The sequence below is a fragment of the Lolium rigidum genome, chromosome 2 (genome assembly GCF_022539505.1).
Source record: "Lolium rigidum isolate FL_2022 chromosome 2, APGP_CSIRO_Lrig_0.1, whole genome shotgun sequence".
In the NCBI taxonomy this organism is placed as follows: Eukaryota; Viridiplantae; Streptophyta; class Magnoliopsida; order Poales; family Poaceae; genus Lolium; species Lolium rigidum.
This window is the reverse complement of record NC_061509.1, coordinates 285,863,379-285,884,764: the sequence shown is the minus strand read 5'-3', so window position 1 is coordinate 285,884,764 and position 21,386 is coordinate 285,863,379. Positions and strand designations below refer to the sequence as shown.

The following is a 21,386-nucleotide window of genomic DNA, read 5'->3' as shown; positions in this document are numbered from 1 at the left end:
TGATGCTCTGCCATGAGTTCAATTTTAATAAACCAAGGATAGCAGTACCATGCAGCCTTAGAAAAAGGACATAAAAACAACATATGTAATTCATCCTCAAGATTGCCGCATCTAGAGCAACTTTCGTTAATGTGTTTTGAGTACTTACTAGCCCTCTTGCCAGTTGCAAGTGCCTTTCTTAGTAATCTCCATGCGAACGTTTGAACTCGTGGTGCCATTTGGGTGTCACTCCATACCTGTTTAAGTAAGGAAATAATTTGCAATGGAACAATCTTTGATCTTTGTCGTTGGGGAAGCTGAAGATTAGTAAAGCAATGCTTGTAAGCACTCTTGGATGAGAATTGACCTGTAGAAGTTAGTTTCCAAATCAAAGTATCATGTTCATTTGCATTAATAATGGCCGTTTGGAGGATAGCGTTTGCAGTTGCTGGGCTGAACAAAGAGTTTATTAAATCTGAGTTCCAAGTTTTCTGGCCAGTAATCCAAAGATCTTTAATTCGGGCAGGGTACACAAATGGTTGCTGCCACTTCAATCGCCGCCTCCTCCCAGCTCCCACCTCCCACCACCGCGCCGCCATCGGGATTCGAGTGCGGCGAGGCTTCCGAAATCGATGGTGGGTTGATCCCGCCGCGCCGCCTCGTACCGACCGCATGCGAGTTCCGCACTCCCGAGCTCGAGCACGTCGGAGATTCGTCTGCTCTCCCGTTGTGGTGTAAATTGAGGAGGATTGTGACTTAGTTGTCTCGCTCTCCTTCTTCCCCGCGGCTGCCGGCGCCTGGAGCTCCGGCGTGTCCACGAGTGCATTCATCTCTTCTCTTTCCCCTGTTCGATTTGGTGGCGCTACATTCGGCGCGGATTCCCCATCTTTCCTCCCGTTTCTGCTGATTTCTCCCCCGCTCACGCAGCACCTGCCACCTGATCGACGGAATGTCCAAGAAGGCCACGGCAGGCGGCAAGGATCGCTTCGGCGACCTCACCGACGACCTCCTCGGGCATGTGCTGTCATTTCTTCCGCTGGAAGATGCCCTGCAGACCTGCGTGCTAGACACCAGGTGGCGCAACCATTGGAGGCGCACCACCACCCAGGACTTCATCGTTGGCAAGAGGTCAAGTCCCCTGAGCTGCGAGCGTCTCAAACAGTTGGTGAAGCTATTCATCCACCTCCGCGGAAGCTCACCTCTCGACGAGTGCAATATCGATGTCTGCCGTGATGATGATGATGAGAAGGGCACATACAGAAACACCGAGCTTTTGATCGCGTATGCTCTAGAGTGCCAAGTTAGGGAACTCCTAGTCACTGTTGATTACTTCGGGGAGGGTCAACGGAAGCTCCACAAGCCTCTCATCTCTCAGCACTTGAAGACCATACACCTCGAATGGGTTAAGCTAGAATGCTCTGCTCTGAATTTCTCGCGCTGCCCAGTATTAGAGGATCTGAAGATGCGACGTTGCATAATTTATGCACACAGGATATCATCCAAATCGCTAAAGCGGCTGTGCATTACCGGCTCTTGTTGCTTCGCTGAGGATGTCCACACTCGGATTTTTGCTCCCAACCTTATCTCGCTGCAACTTGATGGGTTTGATGGCTTTCCTCCTTTCATCGAGTACATGCCATTCTTGGTAGCAGCTTATGTCCGGCTTCGTGATACCTGCTTCGATTTCTGTCGTGAGAGTGATGACTTTGGTTGTTATGATTGTCCTGTTTTCGAGGGTGTTCTCAATGGGTTGACCAATGCTGTCAATTTGGAGTTTGTATCTGAAAATGGAATGGTAATTTGCACTTACTGCCTCTTTTACTCTTACTGTCATATTCTACCCACACTTCCCCTTGTAGTATGTCTATTTTCATTACCACAGTTTTGGTATTTTTATGTCTATACCAACAGCTCTCAAATCAATGAATTAATAACATAGTATACCCTGGTTGGATAAAATGTGATATTTGCGGGGCTTAAGTTTTTTTTTTTTGTCTTTTCTTAGTTACTTTTGAAATTAAAATTATTTGACAAATATCCTACTAAGTACTAACTTAATTATTTTGTCCTCTAAAGTCTCGCGGTTCATTTCTTTTTTATTTACAATTTGTCCAGTTTAGCCACTTATGGTGTTCAGAATGGTTCCCCATATTTGACAAACTAAAGACTCTGTTACTCAATGAGTGTTTTATGGCTAGTGATCTAGTTTGCATTCTCAAACACACTCCAATCCTTGAGGTGCTCACTCTTCAGCTTGGTAAACCTAAGGTATATCCACTATATATAAAGATGTTGTATTTTTAAGGAAATTATAATGTATATTCTATTTATCTTACTCAATGTTTTTGTACCATAGATACTCATTAGAGTAACAGACTCCCAAGAAACGGTGGAACAATCAGTTGTGTGTGCACACCTTGAGGTTGTCAACATTGAATGTAGAAAGGTTGATGAGAGAATTCGCACTATTTTGAAGATCTTGAGTACATGTGGCATACCTCGTGGGAAAATTAGCATCAAGGACCTATTTTGTTGCTCAAATCGTGAGTTACCTTTGTCATTCTTCATGATTTATATCCTTCTGCTATATTTGTTCTATCATGTCTTCTGTAATTACACAACAAATTAGAGTTTATGGCACCCCTTAAAAATCCTTCAATATTTGGCATACACTATCCATTAGTACGTTGATCACATGCTGATGGACTTCAAAATGGTTGTTAAGTTTCAGGTAATTTAATTGCTCTGTATTTTCTGCTGATAATATGATAGTTACCACACATTGCCGTCGTGTCTGTTCCATCCATGCAAAATCATTTCGGGCTTGTTCCTGTGCTTTTTTACTGTTAAAGTACTGATGGAAATAGCAACTCTTCGTGTCTTGAAATTCTATTTTTTCTTTGCTCTTTTTCATATTCCACTTTACTAACAATCTTAAACTGATGGGTGGTAGAGTCAGGTGCCTCGTTGTTTTCCCTGTTGTTCCTAGCCTGTTGTCAGTTTGATGAATATAGATTGATGGGGGACATAGATTGCATTCATACCACGGTACTATTGGAAGTAGAATCCCTCGAGTCTTGTGGCGTCTGAATGGTCATACATATTGCTCTCACAAGGCTAAACTTGTGTTAACAAAGAAATTTGGCCAAGGCCAATTTGATTTTTTTTAATAGAAATTTAGTCGACTTGCATGATAGTTCCTCTATGTCAAACTGCTAGCCAATCTATTCTCCCATCTATATTAGTCGAGGGCATTTTGGATGTCAGAACGAAACTTATTCCATTGCCATGTTTTGTGCAGGCTTTAGTTTTCAGAAGGCTCCGCGGTCGCAGCTTCCCTCTACTACGGCACCAGTAGCTGCAGTTTCTACCATTGATGGCACCTGAGATGCGTCCCCCCTTGTGACATTGGTCTAAAGCCTTCTATGTTTGTCCGAATAAGTCTACAATGGTGGTCCTGTTGTCTGTTATCGCCGCATTTGGTTTCCAGCTTCCTATCTTCTACTACCTCTGGTCTCAATTAATTGACGCACACATAAACCTAATGACATGCATGTGCAGGTTCCCTCCACGTCGATTAAATCCGACCGGAGGGAGTAGAAACGTGCTGAAAATCCGGGTCGATTGGTTGTTTGGTGGTGACTCATTATAATGGTTTCCAGTGGGTTGAAGTCGTAGTGTCATGGTTGGTCAGAATATTACTATGTTCTGTTGTCAGTAATGGGAATTTGATTCTGTGTGCCCCCTTTTGACATCATGAGTTCCTTGTGCAGGAGTCTCAGTTTTTGAGTTTTTCTGACCTTCTGGATGAAATGTTGGACCAGGAGTCAGACGCCTTGTGTATGCACCTTCTCCTTTTCTCCTTTGCAGTGTTCAATAATCTGTTTGTCAGGTTGATCGCACTAGTTTGCAAAACGTTTTGTGTACATGGTCTGCTGAGCTCGACATAAGTTTCCTCTTCATAAATCAATACTAACATAATAACATTGAGGTTATGATCACAAGTTGAGAATCATCTACACCGAGATCTTGTTTGGCTAGTAGTCTTTATTTTATTTTGTGCAGTAGCCTTTATGGCGATTGCATTCTGGCTTTGCATGGCTTGAAATTTGTAACTCATGATGGCCCCTTGTTTGTTGACTCGTTCCACATAAATTTCTTAACCCTCATTAGAATGAACAACTCGAGCTCTACTTACCGACTAAAGTGAAGGTGGTAAGAGTTGAGATGTTACAACAGCTTCCTAATTGGTGAGTTTGACTGAAAACGCTTTTATGCAAAATCAGAAGCATCCTGGATTTTAAATGAGATCATCCATGAGGTTCATTGAAAAAAAGCGACCATGTAGCCTTTAACATTTGACTCTGAAAAGGACAGAAGTTAGCACCTCCGTTCTAAAATACAAGGCTTATAAATTTTGCCAAAAGTCAAATCTTACTGAATTTGACCAAATATGTATATATACACTCCCATGTTTCTGAATACATTGAATATTAGTCTTGGTAAAGATCATGTATTGTAGAGTTTGACTGAAGAATATAGAAAAAATATGTCAGCATCTACAATAACAAATGCATATAGTATGAAAGAAAATGGTTCTAATAATATCAAATTGACATTGGATATGTTGCGTTTTTTACATTACATGGAAAAATTTACAAAGTTTGACTTTGACCAAAATTATCACTATGTGTACGGAAACACATGTGTCCACCTTAGCGCCTAATATTGACACCATGGATGATTTGATCTTGGGAAGAAAGTCAGACTTGAATTGTGGTTAAAAACAATTCACCATTGGGTGATAAAACTCCATTGTAACTAAAATCTGACGAGGAACTGATGAGATTTTTTTTTTTGAATATTATGATTTAAGTCGTTAAACTAAGAAAAAAGAGAGGCTAAACCACTCCTACAAATCCACAGGCCCCACACGATCAAAACGCCCAAAGCCCATTCACTCCGAGTCCTCTCTAGATGGTGTACACGATACGATTCGTCTGCTCCTCCGTCTTCCCAGCGGCTGCCGGCGCCTGGAGCTCCGGCGTGTCCTAGGTGAGGAGATGATGCTGCATTCTTCTCTTCTAATTTCCCTTCGGCCTTGGTAATGCTACACCCGGCGACGGATGTCTCCTCTTTCCTCCCGTTTCTGCTGATTTTCTCTCCGCTCACACAGCACCCACCCACCAGCTGTTCAACGGAATGCCCAAGAAGCATGCCGCGAGCGGCAATGATCACAGACGACCTCCTCCGGCATGTACTGTCATTTCTGCCGCCGGGTGATGCCCTGCAGACCTGCGTGCTCGACACCCGGTGGCGTGACCATTGGAGGCGCACCGCCAACCTGGACTTCCACGTTGACGAGATGTCTCGGTTCCCTAGAAGGGGGCGTTTCGAGCAGTTGGCGAAGCTCATCGTCCACCTCCGAGGGAACTCACCTCTTGACAAGTGTGAGATCGATGCCACTCTTGACAATGAGATGGGGAGCACATACACGAACACCATGCTGCTGATCGAGTATGCTCTAAACTGCCATGTTAAGGAGCTCCAAGTCAGTGCTAGTTATGACGTGGAGGACCCCAGACTTGATGTGCCTCTCATCTCCCGGCACTTAAAGACCATGCGCCTTGAACGAGTTAACCTAGAATGCTCCGCTCTGAATTTCTCGCGCTGCCTGGTGTTAGAGGATCTAAATATGTAACGTTGCAGAATTGATGCACGCAGGATGTCATCCAAGTCACTAAAGCGTATGTGCATTACCGACCTTTGTTCGTTCCCTCCGGATTTCCACATTCGGATATTTGCCCCAGGTCTTATCTCCCCGCAACTTGATGGTTATAGTGGCTTGACCCCTTCCCTTGAATACATGCCATCTCTAGTAACAGCTTATGTTGGGCTTGGCGCTAAATGTGATGATTACTGTCAACGTATCGGTCTGCATTTTGTGGATGATGAGTGCAGTTGTCATGCTTATCCTGTTGACGAGGGGGTGCTGCTCCATGGTTTGTCAAATACTGAGAATTTGGAGTTGATAGCTGGTTACAAAATTGAAATGGTATGGCTGAATTTACTGCCTTTTCACTCTTGTTGGTGTTTGCCATCTAATTTTTATTGGAACATCTCTATCCATTGTTAAACCTGCACATAGTTTTGCTCACTACCATAGTTTGGTACTTTTATCTTCACCATTGGATCTTAAAAGTCAAATCGACGATTTAATAGCATCAACATAGTGGTCAATTGGATAAACTGTTATATATCCAGGGTAGGACGTGAAGTGTAGTTTTGCCTCTTCTTACTTATGTTTGAAATTACTGTTGGAACTAATCTTGTTATTAGTACTAGGTCTAGGTGATCGGATCATGTTTAATTTGTTGTGCGTGTAATTGAGTCACCGGCTGGCAAGCTGCGGCAGTATGCACACATTACAGATGCGATCAGGCGTGTTTACAAGCTGATGGTCTGGTTTAGTTTAAGATAAGTGCGTGCAGATGCTAGCTAAATGGATAAGCTCGTGTGTGTCAACGGAAGACTAGCTCTAGGAGTGATCAAGTTAGTCAAAGAAGAGGTGCACGTGTCTGATTCCTTGCATATAGATGTAGCTGCATGCAGATCATGGCCGTTTGGCTTAGGAATAGGTCAGGTGGTTTAGCAAGTGTGTGGCCACATTTAAGGCATTGTAATCAAGTTTCATTCGAGGCCTATGGGCAGAGAAAACAATGTAGCCGTTACGAGTGCCAAGGAAGAGAATCTCGGCAAAGCCTTTGTGTTTTTCCTTGGTGTAGTGTGTGTGTTTTCCTGTGTGCTCTTGTGTGTGCTTGTGTGTTCATGGGAGGACAAGAAAATTGAGACAGGTAGATGACTAGAAGAAGAGGGAGCTGCAAGGTGTAGCTCCAACAATTACTTCCTACTAACTTAAGTTATTTCGTTTTCTTGAGTCTCAAAGTTATTATTTTTTTGCTTGCTGTTTGTCCAGTTTAAAATTTAAAGTATCTACCTGAAATCCTATTAACCTAAATTATTTTGTCTTCTAGAGTCTCAGAGCGCCTTGCATCCTGCTGTAACCCGTGATGACACTTTGCTCCCGTGGTTTCTTATAAATTTGCAATTTGTCCAGTTAGTTTATCTACAGATGGGGTTTAAAATGGCACCCTGTGTTTGGCAACTTAAAGACACTGCTCCTCAATGAGTGGTCATGGCTACTGACCTAGTGTGCATTCTCCAACACTCTCCAATTCTTGAGATGTTCACTCTTCAACTGGGTAACACTGAGGCATATCATGTATATATAATGATAGTTCTGTATTATTAAATGAATTTTCATGTACATTATTCTACTATATCTTACTTAATGTGTTGTATCATATAGAAACTCGTGAGCGCAATAGGAGCTGAAGAAACAAAGGACAATCATTTGTGTGCAAGCTGTGCACACTGAATTTAGAAATGTCTGACGAGTGAATTCGCAAAATTGCAATATCCTCAGTACATCATCTGGCATACCTCATGACCACATTATCATCATTGACCTATTTTCTCGATCAGACGGTAAGTTCTTTTGTCATTCTTCATTATTTGTATGTTTCTGCTTCATCTATCATGTCTGCTGTGACTACACATTAATTTAGTGAATGACACCCTTTACAAAACCATTTTTATATTGTATATTCGTAAAACTCGTTGACATGTTAGTGGAGACCAGAATGGCTCTTAAGATTCACGGATATTATATTTACTCTGTAATTACTGGTGATTACTGGCTCCACTAACAAGGTGTCAATTTACGAGAAAGCGGCTGCAGGCGCTTCTGGAAATAGAGAAAACCTGAGTTCATGAAGCGATTAGCTCACACCTTGTCTTGCAAGTAAGCAGGATACAACACACCCAAGGAACCAAGAGAAAGTGTAGCAAATACCCAGAAACGGACACATGAGATAGTGAAAAATGAACTATAGCAAATACGCAGCAAACAGAAAGGCAGACCATAATCCAACAGCATCACCCTGTGTCTTCGTCTCAGGAGATTGCATCAGGTAATAGGAACCTGTTATCCTCTCCACTTGGCCGAATCTTTGACTCCACTCCGCTCTCCTGCATTCATGGTCTGCATGACAAAAAGTAGATAAGACCGTGGCAGCATGCTTGAGGTGCTGCCTGGGACAGTGGCGGCAGGTGTCACGTGGCACTTGGCTACCTTGCCACCATGGTACTTTTTCCAGTTTCACCATGAGGTGGTCCTTTCCATCATTACACTGGAGCATGTGGTCCAATCTGGTAAAAATTCGCTCTGGGAGAGCACTGGAGGAGCGGAGAGGGTCCGAACAAGTTCTAGGCCGTCGTATCTCTCCTCGTCATTTTCCTGGAGATCTGGGGATGCACAGTAGTCTTCACATATATTCCAGCGGCTGTAGTTCTCTTCACACCACTGCTCTAGTTTTGGACACTTATTAATAGATAACCGTTGGAGACTTGTGAGACTCTCAGGCACAGTCATGATTTCATCGCAATCATAGAGAGTTAACTCTTGGAGACTGGTGAGACTCTCTGGCAGAATCATAATGGCATTGCAGCTCCTGACCGTAAGTTCCTTGAGAGAGGCAAGTTCTCCTAACCATAGAGGCAGTGATGTCAAACTACTACATTCTTCCAGAGTTAATGATTGTAGTTGTGTGAGTTGTCTCAGGTTATCGGATAATTCCTGTAGCTTCCAGTAGTACTGTATTTCCAGATGCTGAAGAGACTTGAGCTCGCCTACCCATTCCATGGGTCCTTCCTGGAATGCCAATTTCAGTGATTTGAGGGAGTGGAGGGCCCGGGTGAGCTGTGGTGAGATCGTCAAATCACTGCAAAATTCGATTCTCAGATGACGTAGGGCAGGTACGTGGTGAAGCAAACTCCACTGTAACATAGGCACATCAGTGTACTGAACTAACAGATGAGTACATACTGGAGAAGAAGATGAGGAAGCACCAATGTGTGCTGCGATCTCCCCCCATGACGTGAGCAAATTACCACTTCCGCTTATTTTCCAAGATGCAGCTCTAGGAAGTTGTGGTTGTATCCTCAACTTAGGGCAATAGCATATTTTCACTTTTTGAAGCGAAGGGAACATAGGCCCACTCGAAGTAGAGTCTGTTGTGTTCCATTCTTCCAGGTTTTCCATCCCCTTCAGAGTAAGCACTCGGAGGTTTGGTAGTTGGGCAAGGGGTGGTAGATGGGTGCACTTGGGCAAATCCCACATCACTATTCTGCCAAGATTAGGGAGATAATTGCTAATATTCATGAGCCAGCCCGGAAAAGCTACACTACTGTAACCATCTATCATAAACTCCGTTAAACTGGTTGGTGGCACTAGCTCCCTCAGCAACTCCATGTCTTCCACACATCTGTTAGCATCGCTGGTCCACTCTAATGTCAATTTTCTAATTTTCTGTTTTTTACTGAGATTTATACTCTTTGCCTCTTCTGTGCACTGCACATTTTCAAGCATCTCGATATGCAGCCTGTCAGGATTTGTAGGCTCAAGCAAGTATAGGTTGCTCCAACATTCAGTGCCATATGCATATACAGAAAAATACGGTAAACGGTGCAGCTGTTCCGCGATGATTCCATTCATTTTAGCCGCATATTTTGGAAGCCCACTAACGTTATTGCACCCACGGAGGTCCAGCTTCCTGAGGCGCTGGGCACTTCCTGGTATTCTAAGATGATATTCATTGTGAGACAAGTCCAGCTGCTGCATATTGGGAAGTGTGCATATACAATGAATGAAACTTTCTGTTTGATTTGCTGATGAGCGGTCAAAGATATAATGCACGCATCTTGTTAGATTCAAATACCGGAGTTCAGTGAGACTGCTGATGACTTCTGGCAGCCCTCTCAGATTTTCACACTCTGATAATTCCAAATGCTGGAGTTTGGTAAGGCCACCCAAAGCTTCCGTTATTCCTAAAACACCACCACAGTGTGATAAGTCCAGATATACCAACTCTCTTAGGGTGCCAAATGACAATGGCAGTTTTTTTAGATTTCGGCAATACGATAAGTCAAGATGCATCAGACCTTCCATTTCACTAATTGACTCAGGCAATCCCAAGAGATGTGTAGAGCCACAAAGGTTGAGATAATTCAATTTTGTGAGTTGGGCGATACACCTCAGATCTGTTCCACCATTGATATATGGAACACTAAGATACCTCAACTGCTTAAGCTTACCAATAGAATCTGGCAACACCCTTAAAGAGTACGGGCTTACATCTAAGATTAAGACACGGAGGTGCCTAGCTTGTGAATATGCATCAACATGGAACTGATTTTCTTTCAAGCTACCATCAGGATGGTCCACAATATGCAGCGCCTTTATCTTTGCAGGTGAAGTAGCTGATGACTTCAATGGCTTGGTACAATCTGTAAGATATGCATAGCGACAGTTGGGGCCCTTCAAGTAAAATTCGTCAGCCATGACCGATCTTGCGAGGTCATGCACCAGGTCATGCATGTTGAATAATGTAGCATCTTCCCTTGCGAAGGAATGTTCGGCAACGGTCTGCACATGATTAATTGGACCGAATAAGAACTTTGAAACTGGAAAATTGGATCCACACAGCAGCTTGCACAAATTCACAGTTAAAAGACATTTTGGCTGTTAATGAACCATTGAAAACGTTTAGAAAGTTATTTGAAAGGGTTTGCAAATACTAGGCGTGAGGGGTGGAGGGTTGAATAAATGGTTTTAAAGGTGAGGAGTTCAAGTTATCCAAAGAGCAAATGTCTAGGGGATGGTGTGGAGTTCTTCAATTAAAAAAAAATGATCAGAGAGTCTATGCAACATGTACATTTTTTAAACATCGGTCATTTGAAAACAGAAGTAGCAAAAGTGGTTGTTCAACCATACATCATATAACTGTTTCCAAAAAAAAAATCTCAACATCACCATAAATAAATACACGTCATATGTGAGTTGTAGTGCAATGCATCGATTAAAATAATGCGACAGTTTCTTGTGGACCTATGGATTAGTTAACTCACCTTGGAGTGCTGAAGAAATGACATCTCCAGAAGCTGCCTAACATAACTCTCACCGAGTTGCCAGGTAGATAGTGTATATCATTATATGGCTCCATGAATCCAAGAGCAATCCATTGATGAATTAGATCATGTTTAATTATATTGTAGCCTTTTGGAAAGATTGCACAGTAAGCAAAGCATAACTTCAAGGATGGATTAGCTATGAAGTTGTAGCTCAACAGCAAGGATGCAAGAACTTCATGTGTAGACGATGTATTTCTGTCATTAGATAGATTCCAGATATGATTGGACCTGACTGAATCCCACACATCATATGGCTTGGATTTTAACATGTGTCCAAGTGATTTAGCAGCTAAAGGCACACCTCCACACTTTTTTGCAATTTCCTTTCCAATCGTCTCTAAACGCTCTTTGCAAGGATGAGCTTCAAAGTTGCATCTTTGTTTTATAATATCCCAACACATTTCATATGTCAAAGGAGCTAAGAAGTATGGATCAACACTACCAATTTCTTTTGCAATGCTTTCTTCACGTGTGGTTACCACAACCATCACCTTGCTCCCCTCAGCCTGCTTTAGCATAACCTTCAATTTTTCAAGTTCTGAAGTACGCCTCTCCCACAGGTTATCCAAAATGATCAGAATCTTCTTATTACCAGCAAGTAGCTTTCCAAGACGATCATGAATGATCTTCAGCTCGTCTATCTTGCTCTGCTCTTCCTTTTCTGATAATTGTGATATTATAGAATTTCCAATTTTTTTCAAGTCAAGTTTCTCGGACACATAGACCCACACCTTAGAGTACTCTTCGAACTGGGGATCCTTGTAAACCAATCTTGCCAAGGTGGTCTTTCCGATGCCTCCAAAGCCCCATATGGGAAGGAAGGTGGTCTTTTCAGCGATGCCCTTAGATAGACGACCCATGATCTTCTGTTTGTCATCAGTCCTCCCAATGGGATCTGTTTCTTCTGCATCCGCTGATGTTTCCCTGATATCATGAACAGGCTGCTTGTCGCTGTGAGCTTCTGCCGGAACACTATATTTCGTGTGGTCTTCTGATATCTTCTGTAGCGTCTGCTGCATCTCTTTCATCTTACTTGGCATCTTAAACTTCTTGACGACACCTTTCAACTGCACAAAAGGTATAACTTGATATGTCAGTACCACAGAAGACAAGCAAACCAAATTCAGTTTTATGGTTAAACAAATGACTGTTAGCTTTTAGACTGGGTTTCCTCTTAGAACTTGTATATGGTGGCAAATACAGTACATGCATCTATATGTAAATCTGGGAATGGCTTTTAATTAACCGGGTTTAATGGGTTGGTTTCTTGATATGGGTTTAGTTGGTTGGGTTCAGGCCAAGCAAGTTAACAGTTGGATTTGGTTTGGGTTTATGGTGGAAACAGTTAGGTTTGGGCTTGGGTTTCTAGAACCAGCTTGTTATATTGGTTCCTCGCACAAAGGAGGAGAGTTCCTGCCTTCCTGGCGTCCTACACCAGCTAAGCGAAGAAAAGGCCGCCGGGCCAACCTTTCGCCATTGCCAGCGGAAGCAACTCGGATGCGTCGTCTTTGCTTCTCTTCCTCAACTTTGGGGAGCCGGACCCGGACGCGAGTCTGATCCATGGCCAGTCTCAGGAGCCGGTGCGGGTGGGTGAGGATCTCAGTGAGGTGAACCGCAGTCCGCAGACAAGGTTGTTGCATCGGCCGTGCGCAAAATGCATTGCTGGGATGGTGGCCTGATCGATCGGCAGCAGCCTGGTGGAGCTGGTACTGCCGGAGGAGGGCACGAGCTCAGGAGAGTGGGTGCACGAGCTCAGCGAGGACAGGGCTTCATGCGCAGGAACGAGTTCCTCCACTCAGTTCATTTCAATGCCATCCGCGGGGACGATGAGGTCCTCCTTGCATGATGTGCCGTGTATGAATTAGTAGGGCCAGGTTTGTATGTATCGATTTTAAAAGGCTGGTACAATGGTACTGTCAGCTTTAACTCGTCCGCTCGTCGACAGTGCCAGCGCCAGCACGCTGCAGTTTCCTGACGAACCTGAACAGGCACTACCTCTCGACCTCGCTCTTCGGCGCTGCTGCCATGGTACCACCGCCCTCCCGCTTCTTGGCGAGCTTGCGCTATTTGATGAGCCACTAAGCATGCTGAGCAAGGAGGACGAAGTGAGCTAGGCCTTGCTTAGCTAGCAATTGAGAGATTTCGGGTGCACGATTGGGACAGCGGGTAACTGATCTCAAAAGGTCAAACCACAAGCTGAAACCACGGTTCTTGCCTTCAGTCTACTTTGGTACAGGACTGCAGGTGGAGTATCACCTGTTCCTTGTTTGTAATTTGGTTTGGGTGCACAATTCGGTGGGTCAGTTTGGTTTGGTTTGCCTAAGTTTGTCACATGGTTTCAGTTTGAAACTTTGTATACAGTTGAGGCCCCCAACAATTCTCAGGTTGATCTATATGTATATCAGGACTCCAAGACAAGGGTTTGAATTTTGTTTTTTTGCTTATTTTTCGTCCGGAATGAGATGCATGAAATTCAGGCAAAATCCAGAACAAGGCAGTGAAGACATGGCCGGCGACAATGTTGTTTCCAGGCATGCTTTTTCGATTGTTCCCCATGATTTCCTATTTACTTTATGCAGTATACATGGAGATGGACTCCATTTTCCTCTAGACCAGCAAGTGGCGCTGCCGTCTTTTATGGAGCATGGCCGCCAAGCCAGGAGGGAGCGAAGTTACCAAGCCACAAAAGTTCCATATTTTTGGCGAACAAAGAGATGAAAGTTCCATGAGTGCGGCATATAAAAATGATAGCATCAGATCTAGTTCATACCAGGTTGCTGTTAGCTTCGAAGTCATCAAGCATGTCTGAGATCTCATACAAGGCGTCCTTGAGCCGCTTCATCCACAGGCGCGTAGGTTCGTCCGTGATAGAACGCCTTTCGGCCTCGCTGAGCACGGCTTCCACCGACTCTAGTGTCATCTTCATCTTCTCCATATCCTTCCTCAAGTTCTTGTGCAGCTTGAACTCGCCTTTAATGGCGGAACCGATCTCTTTGATCACCACCTTGATGACACCCGAGGCAACCATGCCCCCGACGACGACGGCTGCGGCCATTGCTGCTGCGAGTGGGTAGTATGTGTACGCTCCTGGTTTGGGTGGGTCTTACGGGGACAGCAGCAGCGTAGGAGTATAGAAGAGAAAAAGGAATTTGGTGCTGGGTTGACCTTGGCTATGCGGGGTCCATGTGTCAGTGACTTAAAGTACCAGCCACCCACAGCCAAACAGTCGTGAGAAGTAACACAGGCCATATAAAACATGCGTGGCTGAACTGAATCATCAATTTCTGAACACAGGCCATATAAAACATGCGTGGCTGAACTGAATCATCAATTTCTGAAAACGGGTCATATATTGGAAGCGTTTGCTTGCCTGATTTTTGATGCATGGAATGGGGCGCCTCTGATATTTTGCAGTGTTAGTGTAAGGACATCTCCAGCAGCTTGCCCATTTCGAACACCTCTACCCTTAAACCATCGGCTCGACGCATTTTTTGTTTGTAATTTTAATTAATAGGAAAACATATATTTACACTAAATTTAAAAGATAAAACATAAAATGGGCCGAGCCCAGGCCTATCCTACTGGTTGTCGCTGTCTTTCTGCGTTAGATCGATGAACGTAGGCGTCACCCACGACCAGTGCGATGCTGGCGCAGGAAGGCGGTGGACATGCGGTGCGGTGGTGGAGGAGGCATTGCGGCTGGTGGCCGCAACTCATGGGGTGCCCAGGAAGGCGGTGGGTACACCGCTCGTGGCTGTTGCTCATAAGGCGCCTAGGAAGGCAGTGGGTACGTCGTTGGTGGCTGTGTGTGGTAGGCAGGAGGCAGCACAAGCCACAGTGACCACGGTGACGTCGCCACCTTCGAGTCCTCCATGGCCAACCTCACACTAGTGGAAAACGGGGCTTCAAGCCCGGTTCATATGGGGCTTCAGGCCCGGTTTCCGCACGGGACCAACGAGGCGGGACTAAAGGGTCCTCCCTTTAGTCCCGGTTTAAATATGGACCGGGCCTGAAGGCCCCGCCACGTGGTGCGGTGATACGTCTCCAACGTACCTATAATTTCTGATGTTCCATGCTTGTTTTATGACAATACTTACATGTTTTGCTTGCACTTTATAATGTTTTTATGCATTTTCCGGAACTAACCTATTAACAAGATGCCGAAGTGCCAGTTCCTGTTTTCTGCTGTTTTTGGTTCCAGAAAGGCTGTTCGGGCAATATTCTCGGAATTCGACGAAACGAAGACCAAACATCATAATTCACCGAGATGGACCAGGACACCGAAGGGGAGTCAGAGGGGAGGCCTGGGGCCCCCACACCATAGGGCCGCGCGGGCCAGCCCCTGGCCGCGCCGGCCTATGGGGAGGGCACCCTGTTGCCCCTCATGCGCCGCCTCTTCGCCTATATAAGCCCTTTTGACCTAAAAACGCGATACGGATTGACGAAACTCCAGAAAGACTCCAGGGGCGCCGCCACCATCGCGAAACTCCGTTTCGGGGGACAGAGTCTCGTTCCGGCACCCTGCCGGGACGGGGAAGTGCCCCGGAAGCCATCTCCATCAATGCCATCGCCTCCATCATGCTCCGTGAGTAGTTCCCCCATGGACTACGGGTTCTAGGCTGTAGCTAGTTGGTATCATCTCTCCCATGTACTTCTATACAATGATCTCATGAGCTGCCTTACATGATTGAGATTCATCTGATGTAATCGGTGTTGTGTTTGTTGGGATCCGATGGATTGTTACGTTATGATTGTCTATCTATAAAGTTTGTGAAGTTATTGTTGCTGCAATCTTGTTATGTTTAATGCTTGTCACTAGGGCCCGAGTGGCATGATCTTAGATTTAAGCTCTATACTTATTGCTTAGATTGTATCTACAAGTTGTATGCACATGTCTATGTCCGGAACCAAAGGCCCCAAAGTGACATAAATTGGGACAACTGAAGGGGAAGGCTTAGATATGAGGATCACATGTTTTCACGGAGTGTTAATGCTTTGCTCCGGTGCTCTATTAAAAGGAGTACCTTAATTTCCAGTAGATTCCCTAGAGGCCCGGCTGCCACCGGCTGGTAGGACAAAAGATGTTGTACAAGTTTCTCATTGCGAGCACGTATGACTATATATGGGAAACATGCCTACATGATTAATAATCTTGATGTTCTTTCTTAATGCTATTTCAATCCTATCAATTTCCCAACTGTAATTTGTTCACCCAACACTTGTTATTGGAGAGTTACCACTAGTGTAGATAGCTGGGAACCCCGGTCCATCTTTCATCATCATATACTCGTTCTACATGACATTGGAAGTAGTATCAACTATTTTCTGGTGTCATTTCTCTCATATTACTGCTACTGATGTTGTGTTATTGTTACTACTGTTCTCATATTACTGCTACTTTCACATCACCCCTGTTACTAGTGCTTTTCCAGGTGCAGCTGAATTGACGACTCAGTTGTTAAGGCTTATAAGTATTCTTTACCTCCCCTTGTGTCGAATCAATAAATTTGGGTTTTACTTCCCTCGAAGACTGCTGCGATCCCCTATACTTGTGGGTTATCAAGACTGTTTTCTGGCGCCGTTGCCGGGGAGGCATAGCTCTACTCATAAGTTCACCTGGGGAGTACACTCTACCTCTTTCTCTGTTTTATTTTATTTTGTTTTGCTTAGTTTACTTCTGTCTAGTTTATTTGTGTTTAGTTTATTTCTGTCTAGTATTACTTTGCTTAGTTTACTTTTGTCTAGTTTGTTTTTGTTTTATTTTATTTTCCTTATATACCCGAAAATCCATAAAAATTTGAAAAACCGAAAAATTAAAAACTGTTGCTATGGGAGAACCTACAACCTACTTGGAGCTTATAGAATATTATAATAATTATAGAGAATCAAGAGCGGGAAAAGTGATGAGTGTTGTGATAGAAAAATTGAATACAATTGCTAAAATCTTGCTTAAACTCCATGATATAAAGCTGTTGCTCTCAACAGGACACTAAACATCTTAAATTTCAATGTGGCTTTAGTGAGGAATTTTTAATTAAGAACTATAATCGGAATAGCTATATTCATTTTGGGTTTGAAGAGGTAGAACAATTTGTCATATTTATGGGAGTCTCCGAGATAGAATCCTTCATGGTTAAAAATTATGAAACTTGTGTTGTTTGTAAGGACCTTAAAGATTATGTCTCTTCTATCCTTAATTTTTGCAATGAAAGTTACACCGATAATCCTTATATCATTGATTATAAAGAGAGACTCATTAATGCACAAGAATGCACTCACAATTTGCGGGAACTCGTGGAAGAAGAAATTGATGAACCTGAAAGCTCATTGGATGAAAAAGAGGAGGAAATTGATGAACCTGAAAGCTCATTGGATGAAAAAGAAGAGGAGAGTGATGAACAAAAGGAGGAAGAATGGATTAGCTACTGATGACCCACAAGTATAGGGGGTGTATCGTAGTATCTTCGATAAGTAAGAATGTCGATCCCAACGAGGAGCAGAAGGTGTTGACAGGCAGTTTTGATGAAGGATTCACTGTAAATGCTCACAAACAAGTATTCGGGGGTTTTGATGTAACAGATGAATAAAGTACGAGTAAGTAAAATGCGAGAGAAATAATTGCAGCGAGTGGCCCAATCCTTTTTAGCACAAAGGACAAGCCGGGTTGTTTACTTATAATGACCAAACGTTCTCGAGGACACACGGGATTTTAGTCTAGTGCTTTCGCTACATACAGTTGATTAATCTTCATTGTTTTGATAAGTGTTGTGTGGGTGAACCTATGCTAATGTACCGCCCTTCCTAGGACTAATACATACTTGTGATTATACCCCTTGCAAGCATCCGCAACTACAAGAAAGTAATTAAGATAAATCTAACCACAGCCTTAAACTGCGAGATCCTGCGATCCCTCCTGCATCGATATACCAACGGGGGTTTAGGTTTACGTCACTCCGGCAACCCCGCAATTGGCAAACGAGTACAAGATGCATTCCCCTAGGCCCATAAATGGTGAAGTGTCGTGTAGTCGACGTTCACACGACACCACTAGAAGAATAACACCACAACTTAAATATCATAACATTGAATATTACTCAACCATAGTTCACTACTAACAATTAGACTTCACCCATGTCCTCAAGAACTAAACGAACTACTCACGAGACATCATATGGAACATGATCGGAGGTGATATGATGATGAATAACAATCTGAACATAGACCTTGGTTCAATGGTTTCACTCAATAGCATCAACAACAAGTAGAAATCGGTATCGGGAGAGTTTCCCCTATCAAACAATCAAGATCAAACCCAAATTGCTACAGCGGTGACGATGTCCAGCGGTGGAGATGGCGGTGATGATGGTGGAGATGATGATGATGGTGATGGAGATGATGTCCAGCTCGATGGCGGTGACGATGGCGTCGATTTCCCCCTCCGGGAGGAATTTCCCCGGCGGATTCCCGCCCGCCGGAGAGCTCTTTTCTCTCTGGTGTTCTCCGCCCCGCGAGGCGGCTGTAACCCTTCGTGAGGATTCCTCCGTGGCTTAGGTCTTCGGGACGAAGGGTTTCGCGAAGAAAAGGAGGCGAAAGAGGCCGAGGGGCTCCACACCACATGGTGGCGCGGCCGGGCCATGGGCCGCGCCACCCTATGGTGTGGGCCCACCCCGGGTCCGGCTGGCTCCCCCTTCCGGCTTCCTCCGTCATCCGGAAAAATAGGATTTTTGGTAAAACTTCCTTCCACAGTTGATCTTCCGAAATATTGCATCTCGACGGTGCTTTTTCCAGCGAGAATCCCGGCTCCGGTGCTCGATCTCCAAATAATCATGAAACATGCAAAATAGATGAAATAACATAAGTATTGTGTCCCAATATGAAATATATCAATGAATAACAACAAATTATGATATAAAATAGTGATGCAAATTGGACGTATCAACTCCCCCAAGCTTAGACTTCGCTTGTCCCCAAGCGAAACTGAACTCGGTAAACAGGTCCACATGTTTATGGAGTGAAGAGTCGATAAATAAAATACGGACAAGAAGCATCATATTCATTCACACAAGACATTATAGTAAACAATTTCCTCATACAACTCAACTTGAAACAAGTATAAGGTAATCACAAATAAAGGTGCATAAGAAATCATAATTGGTGATGGCAAACTTTGTTCTTGGTCAGAGAACAGTTAACAGATTATACTTATCTATTGAGCAGCGCTCTTATAATAAAGCTTATGGTAAACTTGCATACTCAATCATATTAATCATTGATGACTTTCAAAGCTATATTCATTCAGGTAAAACTTGTACTAAACAAGAAAGAGTAAAGACATGATGAAGCAAATCACAATATAATAGTTTGATCACAACAACTCAAATGCTTGCTTGAGATGGAGGGAAGTAGGTTTACTGACTCAACATAAAGTAAAAGACAGGCCCTTCGCGAGAGGGAAGCGGGGATTAAATCATGTGCTAGAGCTTTTTCAGTTTTGAAATCATATAAAGAGAATAAAAGTAAAGTTTTGAGAGGTGTTTGTTGTTGTCAACGATCGGTAGCGGGTACTCTAACCCCCTTGCCAAACAGACCTCCAAAGAGCGGCTCCCATGAAGGACGCTATCTCTACCAGCAAGGTAGATCATCCCTCTTCTCTTTTGTTTACACATGTATTTTAGTTTATTTAAGGATGACACTCCCCCCAACCTTTGCTTACACAAGCCATGGCTAACCGAATCCTCGGGTGCCTTCCAACAATCTCATACCATGGAGGAGTGTCTATTGCAAAATTAAGTTGCTTACCGATGAATCGGGGCAAAACATGTGAAGAGAATTATTAATGAAAGTTGATTAATTGGGGCTGGGAACCCCGTTGCCGGCTCTTATTGCAAAATTATAGGATAAGTGGATGAAGCCACTAGTCCTTTAGTGGAGGCTGCCTAACAAGACCGAAAGATAAAACACCACATACTTCCTCATGAGCTATAAAACATTGACACAAATAAGAAGTAATAAGTTTTGAATTGTTTAAAGGTAGCACATGAAGTATTTACTTGGAATGGCAGAAAATACCATGCGGTAGGTAGATATGGTGGACACAAATGGCATAGGTTTGGGTTCGGGTTTGGATGCACGAGAAGTATTCCCTCTCAGTACGGGTCTTTGGCTAGCAAGGTTAATTAGCAAGCATAAGAGTTGAGGGAAACAAACAAATATACATGTGATAGAAACAATCATGCATCTTACTTGTAAGCACAAACAGTTTTAACTTCTAGAATACTAAGCTAAGAACTGATAAGAAAGATAATAACATCTTCTACATTTGTTTCCTCTATTCTTCTAAAACTCAAAGTGTTGTTGCTATTGACCATTGCTAAGTTTGCCAAAACCAAATATATTTACTTAATGCTCCCAGAGTGGTACCAATACTAAAATCAAGATCAATCATATAGTAGAAATTGCAAACTAAAATAAGGTGTGCAATATGTAAATGATAAGACTTCTCATTAATATTCCATAACGATAACTCACACCAAGGGATACATAGACAAACTAAAGGAGAGATACTTCCACACTGCAACCCATCTCATACGATAACTTCCCTACTCATGATATGACACTACTTGATAGTAAAAAGTAAAAGGTAATGATAATGTGATACCGCGGCACTCCCCAAGCTTGGAACAAACCAAGGGGATGCCAATACCGATGATGAATTACTCCTTTGGCGATGGTGGTGATGAATCCCTCATGCGCTTCTTACGGATCTCCTTCGACTTCGACCTCTCAGCTTGGCAAATCTGCACTAAGTCTCGAAGAGATTCATTGTTATCTGAAGTCGGCGATGGCGAACCTGTGACGGGCATCAAGTAATATCCCAGCATTCTACGGAGTCGGCAATTCTCCTCCCTGAGTATCTCCACTTCTCTTCTTAGAGCCCGGTATTGACCGCAAAACTCATCGGTGGTCCGCAGAGCTTCTTCCAGCGCAGGGAAAGAGTCGAGGCCGAGAGCAGGGGGTAAGGGTCCCTGCAAGTTATGAGAGAAAGAGCGACGAGTATCAACAGATCCCACCAAGACTTGCTTACTCCCCACAGCTTGTTGCTCTTGCTTTGACGACACCCTTTTCACTTCTTCCTTTGAAGGCCCTTTGCCCTTGTTGTCGGAGGCCATGGTGCTCATAGATTGAAAACAGATCCTGGCAGAAACAGCTTGAAACAAAACACGTCGAGAAAACGATATACGGACCTCCAGGGGTCCGGGGGATTTTATAGTAAAAATTTTCGAAACAAACGGAAAGTACCAGATCGAACAAGAGTC

At 43.7% G+C, this 21,386-nt stretch overlaps 1 protein-coding gene and 1 pseudogene across 1 annotated transcript; one reads left to right on the top strand and one right to left on the bottom strand.

The window, feature by feature from the left end:
- The first annotated feature begins 781 nt into the window (after positions 1–781).
- On the top strand, positions 782–3,366 carry LOC124691092 (MEIOTIC F-BOX protein MOF-like). The gene is made up of 4 exons (XM_047224375.1): positions 782–1,774; positions 2,095–2,247; positions 2,336–2,522; positions 3,281–3,366. The coding sequence occupies exons 1-4, from the start codon at positions 929–931 to the stop codon at positions 3,364–3,366; spliced, it is 1,272 nt and encodes a 423-aa protein (XP_047080331.1). The 5' UTR covers positions 782–928.
- Positions 3,367–7,791: 4,425 nt separating this feature from the next.
- LOC124693601 lies at positions 7,792–14,165 on the bottom strand (annotated as a pseudogene).
- Between the last annotated feature and the right edge of the window lie 7,221 nt (positions 14,166–21,386).